This window comes from Zeus faber (assembly GCF_960531495.2).
Source record: "Zeus faber genome assembly, chromosome: 6".
NCBI classification, from domain to species: domain Eukaryota; kingdom Metazoa; phylum Chordata; class Actinopteri; order Zeiformes; family Zeidae; genus Zeus; species Zeus faber.
In genome coordinates, this window is record NC_137201.1 from 30,781,728 (window position 1) to 30,793,500 (window position 11,773).

General features: G+C 41.8%; 1 protein-coding gene across 1 annotated transcript; it reads right to left on the reverse strand.

Annotated features, from left to right (window-relative positions):
- Positions 1–9,845: 9,845 nt before the first annotated feature.
- fam174b (family with sequence similarity 174 member B) lies at positions 9,846–11,773 on the reverse strand (the record flags this gene model as incomplete). Its single annotated transcript, XM_080002933.1, has 4 exons — positions 11,732–11,773; positions 11,202–11,584; positions 10,099–10,230; positions 9,846–9,924 (listed from the first exon to the last, which is right to left on the reverse strand). The coding sequence occupies exons 2-4, from the start codon at positions 11,492–11,494 to the stop codon at positions 9,846–9,848; spliced, it is 504 nt and encodes a 167-aa protein (XP_079859059.1). The 5' UTR covers positions 11,495–11,584; positions 11,732–11,773.

Here is an 11,773-nt window from a genome sequence, read left to right on the forward strand (position 1 = left end):
GATTTCTCCCCTGAAAAATAACTAAATCCTTCTTTAGTATTTAGCTTCTCCCTATTGTCACTCAGATGTGTTTCAATCTGTGTATTATTTACAGTGGACAGCATTATAGTGTTTAATTTAGTTAGTGCAGGGCGACGTGTGATACTACGTCATGAAATTTAATGTATACTATACAAACTAAAGTTGCATGCAAGGATTATTTACCGCCTTAAACCAATCCTGCTAAAAATATATTTGTTTGCATTAATGAGCAAAAATCGAACTTGTCTTATGTCTTTGTGATATTTTTAGTTCTAATTCTGCATTTTAAAATATGTCTACAATGAGCTGTTTTGAAATCTCCAAACTTTACACATCGCAGGTCAACAGTATTTAACATAATAGCACAACCCAGCCTTTCAGCCAGATGTCAACGTTAGAACCATTAAGGAAGCATGTTGCAGCGGAGACTACGGCAAAAGAGAGAGTGCGAGACAATCCCAGGCGATTCTAGTGGCCAGATTTCTCTGTGGTCGTCCATACCTCCAAATAAATAGAAAAAGATGTTGGATATTTACCAGAAGAAAACATAAAGACAAACCACCTTAAGTGAGTGAATATACAATACGTAGGTAGCAACCTACATAGGTGTGTGTATGTGAGTTGGTGAATGGGCGTCATACATTATAAAGCACCTTGGGTCCTGGACTACTGTGCTTTATTAAATGTAGTCCATTTACCAAGTTGAGACAGAACTGTTGTCGGTATACACAAACCACCGCTGTCTAAAGTCTCTTTGTATGACCACTCTCTTCTGTGAAGAAATGCATTTACACGACTTCTGGGTCTTTACACTTCCATGGGACAAAGCAGTGAAACAAGTGAAGTACCACCGTGGTACTCTACTGGTAACTCATGACCGTTAAACCCCGTCCCAGCCCACACCGTTCAACCTGGGGTCAGAACTCAGGCAGGGGGCGCTGAGACTCCGCCGGGAAAGGGACTCCAGGACAACTAGCTTCAGCGTTCAAGGAATGTCGTCATGGAAACATTCCCTATACTGTTTTTAGAAATACCCTGTGCTTCACAGAGCGTATAATCCGGTAGTTTACAGAATAATCTCTTAATTACCTCTCAATTTGGCTGGACAACGACGTTCCTTCAAAACTTACCACATTACACTCTGTTGCGTAACTTAATCTTTTCCATAAACTAAAATAGATGTATTTTTTAACCAGAAAAAAGCTCAATTCTCCTCCAAGAATATAAAAAACATGTATAATATCTACGCTTAAAGCATTAAAGTAGATTGAAAAGTGACAGAGGTGTCTGCATAGCTGCTGACACTCTCTGAACTTCCATCTCATGCAAGAAAGCAACTCAGTTCTCATGCAATAATGACAAATGAAATTGCTGTGAACTATAAATGGATGCTCTCGACCCATGGGACTCCAGTTAACTCAAAGCAGATATCTGACTTGTTATTGGATTATATTGATAGCTGGATGCAGCAATGGAATAGTGTCACTGTGTTGAAATTGCGTAAACTGAGTAAGGGTAAGGACACTCTTAGCCAGTGTTTCTGAAATGGTGGTACTTTGGGATACTACAGGGGGTACTCAGAAAAAAAAGTGATACATACTTATAAATATTACTTATATGTAATGTGAGAAACAAAAAAACACAGTATGTTATTTCTGTTCATTTTCTTGTTTTTCTCCCAATGCCAGTGAAGGGGGTACTCAGCTGGAAAAAAAAGTTAGATAGGGTTTGAGAACCACTGTTCTAATCTAACATCTAAGCCAAATGGAAACTCTGTTCTCAATCTAAACTAACATCATGTCTCTTGTGCGAAGGAAAGAGAGAGAATTTCGTAATTTGAGTACTTCTTATGTCTGGGCTAAATTTCTTGAGTTCGTATAACATAGGCAACAGTTTTGTCAGAATGTAATTGAATATGCCTCTTCAATCTGATTGTTAAAAATATATCTGAAATATAAACGTAGGCCAGCTCAACAAAGCATTCCATGTGCCTTTAGCCATGTGAGTTGCCGGTTAAAAAATAAATAAACAGGATGCTCCTGTTGACTTACAGTCCATGGTCTAATTACGCTGATAATTGGGTTAAGAATCGACATTGAGTCGGTCTACAGACGTCATCAGCCTAAAGTAATGAAGCATTTATTTGTAAAAGCCCGAATGTTTGGCTAAAATAGCAACGTTCTGTGCCCAATACTACTAAGTTAATTAGCCCAGTGTCTCTCATGGGGCTACAGTTAGACGATCTGACAAAGATCCACTGTTCCAGCGATCTGTCAAACTGAGAATGTCGAGCCTACGCTGTGGCTTAAGTCAGAGCTTCATAGTGATAAGCAACATGCACATGTAATAAGAGAAAAGCCAGTGAATGAAGATGATTTCATCATTTCAATAAAAGTGGTTGTTCCAAAGAACACGCGTGGCACAAGTTATACAGTGTCAACCAATTAACTGGTCTACCACCACGTCTTTAATGACTTTGTACAAGAAGAAAAAGAAAATAAAAAAGACAAATGTGATGACTCTGCGTAGCAAAATTGTTGGGGGACTGTTCATTTTTTGGAATTTTGTCCAGTAATGACGTTATCTGCACTTGCTGTAAAATTCACTATCATCAAAATGTCAGTGTATTCATTTGGTCATATTCACACATACAGGCGTGGACAAATTTGTTGGTACCGTTGGACGAAAAAAGAACCCCAACCCACAATTTTCTCTGAAATAACTTGAAAACCACAAAAAATAATTGGCATCCATCATTGTTTATTCCATATTTAATATAAATCAGACCTTGAGTTTGAGCACACTCAGAGTGTGCTATGGTCGGCCTCATGCTAAACGCAAAGAAAACTGAGGTCATGACCTACAACTTCTCCCAGGAACACCCACCCCTAATAACAACAGGAGACCCAGTGCTAAAGGAGGTCAATGACTTTAAATACCTGGGCGGGTGGGTCGGCTCCACGAAAAAGGACCTTAATGTGAGGAAAGCACTTGCCTGGAGAGCACTTAATGGCATGACCAGTGTGTGGAAATCCAACCTCCCCCGACACATCAAGATCAGTTTCTTCTCTGCGACCGTGGAGTCCGTTTTCCTATACGTCTGCGAGTGCTGACACTAACAAAGGCCCTACAGAAGTCCCTGGATGGGTGCTACACCAGAATGTTACGTGTGGTACTGAACATCAACCAGGACGAACACATTACCAACCAACGTCTGTATGGGGCACTACCCAGTGTATCAGAGAAGATAGCAGTAAGGAGGATGAGACTAGCAGGCCATTGCCACCGCCACCGAGAACTCCCGGCCAAAAAGCTTGTACTGTGGGAACCAACACACGGGCATCGATCAAGAGGACGTCACGCATCTACCTATGTGGACGTGCTAAGGAAAGATGCTGGTGCGGAAAGCACAAAGGAGCTGGCCAGATGTATGGAGAACAGGGATGACTGGAGACATCGATGGAAGGCTCGTCTGAGGACCACATAGAGAGAGACTTTGCTTTTGATTCAACAGCATATTTTACATAATAAAACAAATGAAAATGGCAGGGACAAAAATGATGGGACCTTTAACCTAATATTTTTTTGCACAACCTTAAGAGGCAATCACTGCAATCAAGCAATTTGTGTAGCTCTCAGGGAGACTTGTGCACCTGTCAACAGGTAGTTTGGCCCACTCTTCCTGAGCAAACTGCTCCAGCGGTCTCAGGCTTGAAGGGTGCCTTCTCCAGGCTGCATGTTTCAGCGCTTTCCATAGATTCTTATCCATTCTTGGTGCTTTTAACTGTTTGTTTTGGGTCATTATCCTCTTGGAGCTTTGACACTGGGTGGTACGTTTCGCTCCAGAATGCCTTGATAGTCTTGAGATTTCATTGTTCCCTGCACAGATTCAAGACATCTCGTGCCAGACGCAGCAAAGCAGCCCCAAAACATAACAAGCCTCCTCCATGTTTCACAGTAGGTATGGTGTTCTTTTCTTTGAAAGCTTAATTTTTTTCATCTGTGAACATAGAGCTGGTGTGACTTGCCAAAGCTCCAGTTTTGACTCTCCCAGAAGCGTTGTGGCTTGTCAATATGCATTTTAGCAAATTCTAGTCTGGCTTTTTCATGTTTTTCTTTCAAAAGTGGAGTCCTCCGGGGTCTTCTTCCATGGAGCCCACTGTCACTCAAAACGCGACGGATGGTGCGATCAGACACTGATGTACCTTGACCTTGGAGTTCAGCTTGTACCTCTTTGGAAGGTGTCCTTGGCTCTTTTCAACCATTCGCACTATCTTTCTGTTCAATATGGGGTCGATTTTCCTCTTGCGGCCACTTCCAGGGAGGTTGGCTGCAGCCCCATGGACCTTTAACTTCTTAATATTATTTGCAACTGTATTCACAGGAACATCAAGCTGCTTGGAGATGCTCTTATAGCCTTTACCTTTAACATGCTTGTCTATCATTTTCTTTCTGATCTCCTCAGACAACTCTCCCCTTTGCTTCCCCTCCATGTTCAGTGCAGTGCACACGATGATACCAAACAGGAGAGTGACCATTTCTCCATTTAAATAGGCTGGATGACTGATTATAAGATTGAAGACGTGTGTGATACCAATTAGATAAAAACGGTTAGCTTGAAATATCACTATAATTCAATTATTTATAATCTTTTCTAAGGGGTACCAACAAATCTGTCCAGACCATTTTAGAATATAATTGATCTCTTGAGCAATAATTGATCTCTTTTCACAGGTTATTTGCTTTACTCTATGACATAGCAAAGGTATGTATACATGAGAAAATTAATTTCACCACTTTTCAGGAGGAATGAAACATTGTTTCAATGAGCTGTAAGGGTTCCAACAAATGTGTCCATGTCTGTATAAGATACCACTTCATTAAGTATTCCTTGCTATGGGTGTTGTTACTGTTGGTTAGTTGAAGACATGAGACTGCGCCAGAATGTCTTCTTAAGACAACTGTGATTTCCATATTTGTAAATCTTTTTTCCCCCTCAATATCTGCTAGTCCTTCATACACATTCCAAAACACTGTTAGCTCATGTTATATTGTTTGGCTCCATTTTTAAGACTTTCGAAATACTTTTATAAATGTAATTGTAATTATCTTCCCTTTAATTAGGACTCCAGCCCCCAAGGGTTGGGAACCCTATTGCTATTGTTAATGAAAAACTGACGTCAGAAGTCTTTTGATCTCATGGATCCGCCAAACCCACAGACAAGATGAATAGAATATGTATTTTGGGGGGTCCCGACATGCTGTCGTCCAAATTTGATCCAGATGGGTCCATTATTGTAGAAAAATGAAACATAGCAATTTGAAATAAAGCTGCAGGCAGCAATACGCAGGGTCCAGGGTATTTAATTATATCATATCATCACAGAACCCAGAATAGCGATTGTGGTTCCGCCCCATGTGGCCGCCTGCGTGAGCACCTCCTGTCAATTACGCAAATGGACAGCAAGTGACCTTGGTGATGTTTTGACAGAAGGAACTAGCCTTTGTCGGGACATGAAGACGTCTGGTCGAATCAACGACAATATTTTAGGAAGAGATTATATTGCAGTTGACGTACACACCGTGTGTAATGGGGCAATACATAGGTCATAGTTTTGATGTTTACTGACATTCATTCTGAACATTTATTCTCAGGCTGCTGCTATAAACTCTGAATTAAGATACAGCCTGAGAACCAGTTCACTCCGCTTCTGACAATGCAACACAATATGCACTCATTTATCGGAAAAAAATATCCTGATAAATGTCGCCAATGTTGACATTTTAAAAGTTATAACGGAGAAGATGTGATCGCCAAGTGGCTGATTTTTCTCAGACCTTTCAACGTAGATTCTGTGAGTTGTGCTGGGCGGAAGGAAGTTCGGGAAGTCAACATGGACAAATTTCTAAGTCAAAGACAACAGTTGCACAAATTTACGCTAAAGCGGTGACTGGCAGTACGCATTACGGGATATAGCCATGTCGATTGGTCAAGCCGTTCACAGATCACTGGTAAATAATGACCCATCTTATTAATAATGTGGTTTTAGGACGAGACGCAGGCAGCAGAGTTGGACGTTTGCAGTATGACTCACCCAGAAGCTTTGTAGCTTATTACAACAAAATTGACTCTTGTTTACAGGCACTTCTGTAATACTGCACAATCATCCAGTGAACGGCAACCACTATTTTAAAGATAAACAAAATAAAAAGCCAATAACATCAGTCAGAATTTAGACATTCCAAAAATATCAATGCATACAATCTACCTGAATTATAATTACTGGTAACGATAACCATGGAACATGTGTTTATAGTGTGTGTTTTGAACTACTTCCATTCTTTTTATGTTTTCAGTGTAGCCCACTACACACAATTTAACACAATTAATAAACAATTAATTTAATGGTTAAGACAAAAACATTTTAAGGTTTATAAAATACATTAATATTGTGAAGGCAGTTTTCTGTTGATTTACAAAGTGCCATAAAATAATTATGCTCCCCAAAATGGATTAGTAATCGTGATAAATAATCGGGATCACAATATTGACTACGTCGATCGTACTTCTCATTTTAGCCAGAATCATGCCCCCTATTACAGAACGAAAACTGCCGTTAATTGCGGTGTAGGAAGTTCAAGAGATTATTTGTCACATACTTACAGTATATGTACATACGGTCAAGCATACATGCAGTGAAATGTCATGACACCCGGCGATTACGCACAATAAGCTCTATAACCTCTAAAAATACAAAAAATACTAAAATGTGCGCAATCGACAGGAGGTGCTCACCCAGGCGGTCGCAAGGGGCGGAACTACAAATGCTATTCGGGTTTCTATGATGATATGATATAATTTTTTGTGTTGTATTAAATATACATTTAAATCCCCCAAAATATAATACTTAACTTACCTCCAGTACTTACCTCACAGAGTAGAAGCACTGGCACGTCCCAAAGCGCAGAAGTCCTGGCATGTCACAAAGTTGTTTCATGCTACTCTGCGCAGCATGAACTTGTTTTTGTCATAGAATTACGCTGTAACCAGGTTGGAAAGAAGGGACTTCTGCAGTCACAAAACTGACCGGAACAGCGAGCCAAAGCACACCCGTCCATTGAACTTTAACAAAGCGACAACTACCCTGGACCCTGCGTATTGCTGCCTGCAGCTTTACAGTATTTCACATTGCTATGTTTCATCCTACGTTTCTTCCTCCCAGAGTTTAATCAAATTGATGATGGTCATGCAACTTTGTATGGAAGTATGGAGTTGTGTGGTGGCACAAATAACATTAAGCATTTTAAAGGTTCAACACATTGTTTGGGATCAGATCACATTGACCAGATCCATGAGCTGATGTCCGGTGTTTGACAATTGCAAATATGTCTTTTATAATAAATGATATCTTTGTTAGACATATTGTATAAACATAGTTTTCTGTTATGGAATCTTAGGCAGCTAGTTTTGATTTGATGCCCTCTTGCTGTAGGTTGAAATGTACCTGGAATACATTGCCGGTATACAATATATCAAAGATTTTCATATAACAATTTCAGTTTCGATATAGCCATTGGTTTTAAAAAGCTTTTCCAATCTCTACAATTCTGTTCTCAATCATAGTATTGGGTGGGACACTCACGCAGTGTTGTGCCGGAAGTAATGAATTCATTCATTCTAAGAATAGCTTCAAGAAAAATAAAAATAAGTATATAAATATTATATTAATATTATATAATATTAAGTATAAATATTTTCCTGAAGTTATTGCTGCAGATCTCACCTTTGCGTATTTAATAAACACACAAACATACTTAGTATTCAGTATAATTTATACAGTTAGGAGAAAAAAATAGATCTGAAAGATATTCTCTGTGAATTTACTACATTTTCGCTCAGCAGTATACAATGTAGGATTTCTAAATCATGTACAATCAACAAATACGAATGACAAACAAAATCAACAAACCAATATAAGATGGCCAGAAGGTAGAGGTTTTTTAACTCTGCAGCCTCAATTAAAGTCCCAAAGTCGAAAGGAGAAAAGTACGAGGTGGCTTTTCACAGCCGGTCGTTTGTTCTGAGCAGGAGTGGACGTTCATGTGTCACGGTTTGGTGCTGTGTCCCAAATGGCTTATAAGCCACCGTACCAGTTGGTACGCCAAATGACTGCTTGGTAAGATAACACTTTACTAATCCCCGGGTGGAAATCCGGGCTGCCCGAAACCATAGTGTGCTCAAATAGTAAGGGGATAGGTACCAGGATGAAGTACTACGTCTTGTGAAAAATAGTGGTACTCGAACACCGCACACTAGGCTGGCACGCATATCCCACAATGCATTGTGAGGGCAGGATGTTTCATCCATCCGCATCTTGCGTAGAGGAAGTGGAGCGGCTCTGTGGCGATGCAGCACGTCCCGAGACATCCAACCAACCTCCTCACACCATTTAGGACACGGGGCAGGCGTCGGGTTCCCACTCTGCCCATTCCACCACCACGGCAGGTGGTGTCAAGGATCTCTGAAGGTGGTGCCGCTCTGGAACCAGATTTCCGGTTCCAGAGCCGGCGCTTTTGATGTCGAAACACGAAGAACCGGTTCCGGATAGGGCACCGACTCCGAAACGGCCCTTCAAAATATCTTGGTGGAAAAAGGGCCTCTGGTGTGCACTAATAATAAATCAGTTATCGTCATGATCACCCACTCTTAGCATTAGAACAAAATCTGTCCACGAAACAACAGCTATCACAAGTGATCTAAATCAGACAATATGAGCTCCTCACAAATGTGCTCTTGGACACGCGAAATCTAAAAAAAACCCAGAAGAGATAGCAGCAAAAGAAACGGGAATAAGTCAAAGAGCGCACGATTAAAACCAACAACCCTCAACCCTAAATACGTAGAATAAAGTGATGAACGGCTTTCACACATCAGGATAAAACAGGACTGGAGAGTTGAAGAGCAGTTGAGACCCCACCACCATGAGCACTGTGTGTGCAGGTTTATCTGAATGAACAATACTTGACCGAACGGAGCTCACGGCTCACACGCCAAATATTGGCCTTTCAACAGGAATCACATTTCCTTCACACATTCAGTGTTTAAAACAAGTTAAATCGTACACACAGTGTGTAACGGGGCAATACCTAGGTCATAGTTTCGACGTTTACTGACATTCATTCTCGAACATTTGTTCTCAGGCTGCTGCTATAAACTCTGAATTAAGATACAGCCTGAGAACCGGTTCACTCCGCTTCTGACGATGCAACACAATAAGAGCTCGTTTATCGGAAAAAAATGTCCTGATGGTAAACGTCGCCAACGTTGACATTTTTGACAAGTTATGACGGAGAGGACGTGATCGCCGGGTGGCTGATTTCTCTAAGACCCTTCGGCGTAGATTCTGGGAGTTGTGCTGGGCGGAGGGAAGTTCGGGAAACGCAGACGTCTGCCGCCGTTCACCTGGGGGGGGGGGTAATAAATAATAAAAAAGACAAAAGTCACAGTTTATTTATTTAATAATCATCTCAACGAAGCCAACGGCACGGGGGGGGGGGGGATAAGCCGCAGAGCCTGCTCTGAAGCGGGAGTCAAGAATGCCAGGCAAACAGGAGGAAGGAAGTGAACAATGGAGCGGGTGGAGGGGCAGACCTTGTGTAAATGTCACATTGCGACCAAAACAGAGCTCACCCAGAAGGGCGCCGGAGGGTTTCACCGTAACCCACCAGGTCGCTCGGTGCGCCCCACATGCTGGCCCGGCTCAGCGGTGACGCTGCGTTGTATCGCAAATCACAGCCGCACAATTCAAGGGGGAGACGACCTGTTAAGGTGACAGAACGCTGCCGTGCTGCCCGGTGCTACAGGCCGCAGGTTCAATATTTGCCGAGTGCTGGTGCTCTGGGCTACAAGGTGACAACGGTGTGAGTTCACAACATCGGTCAACGCTTGAAACGTCCGGTAGGAAAACAGCAGAAAACAACCTGATTCCTTTGCGCCGTCGGGCAGAAAGTTTGTCTCCAGTGATTACCAGGCCTTCCCCCTAAGGAACCAGACCACAGGTAAATTTGTGCACCAACCTGTATTTCACGTCAAATAGTGTTGAGTCATCTTCCTCGTCGTTGTCGTCGTTGAGCGGAGCCATCTCCACACGCTCGGCCGGCGTCGTAATGATGTCATATTTTCTGGTTTTCCTAATTCGCCTCCCCGATCTACGCAAGGACGACGAATAAGGAAACGGAAAAGGTTTGAGACGTGAGGACATTCGGCGCAACGGCAGCAGCTGCAAACCAGAAGCACCTTCGTTTCAAGCTCATGAAGGCTCTTACTCCACAGAAAAACAAACATATACGACTTTTCACTGGGGTGGTGTGCTGACAGACCACTGCTTCTGTCAAGGCTACAACAAGCGCAAACCTTCCCTCCGCTTAGTTTTTGCGTCTTGACTTACGCAAATCCATGTTTTAGCAATTTCATAACCGTGATAAAACCCTACATCAGCCGGGATTTTGGTTGTCCCAATATCCCAACATAGTCAATATGTTGTCATTTTCTGCCCTCAAAAGTCTACATCACATACTCATCGGATATTTCATGTGTGTGAATATCTTGAAATCCCTAAGTCATCCCCAAAATATCGTGAAATTATCGATATCGAGGTATATGTTAATAATTATCGCGACAGTTGAAGTCCTACCAGGTATTGGGAGAATAAACAGATGTCCATATTTTCATAAACAAAACCGTTAAATAGATAGATAGATAGATAGATAGATAGATAGATAGATAGATATGACAATACAGAATAAACCTAAAAATGAATAAACAAAAAGGAAAATATATCCTACAATAAACAAGCATTTACTTAATGTGCCGATATACAATGAACCATCAAAACAAATAGGCAACAATAATTAATTAATAAAAAAAATAAATCAATGAAGCTAAAGAAGAAAAAAAAAGTAACAGAATAGAAAATAGACAAATCGGCAATACGCAGCACACTTAAACATACACACAAAAAATTAAATAAATACTGGAATAATGGCCTACGAAGCCGAAAAAAAAAACAACTGAAGATTTGAAAATGTGTCAAAATCGCCGCATTTAATTGGCAAATGAGTGCCACCGTCGACGTGTGTGGTGGATAACGAGCCCAGGTGAGGACAGCCTCGGAGGTTACCTGAATATTTTGACGAGCAGGCAGGTGATGAGGACAGCTGTCACCGCGCACACCAGCATGACGGCGTTTTTAAGAGTTGGGAGATGCGTCATTACGGACGAAACGCGCGACCCGGCGGTCGACGCCTCCGACGCGTTGTTATTTTTGGTGAAGCCATCCTGGAGGAAGGACGACGACGACGACGACGACGACGACGACGACGTGGAATTCAACGAAGAGACACTTTGCAGTTCAGCGGCGGCGGACCACGCCAGCGCAAGGAAAGAGGTTAAAATGAGACGATACGTCGTCATGTTGAGGCCAAAGCGCGTCTCCTGTGCGATTCCTTTCCGTGGGAGCTTGATGGAAACAGTGAAAGTCACATCACTGACTGATGTCGACACCTGACAGTGAGAAATTAAAAAAAAAAACCATTATAGGCTACACAAGATCAACCCCCCCCCCCCCCCCCATCTGCACCGTGTCTCTCAATACATTATGAATATGAATATTATTATTATGATGATGGTGGTTGTTATTATAATACTAACGCTTTCCGCTCCTTCAACCTGCTCCTTTCCTGCTCCCGGACG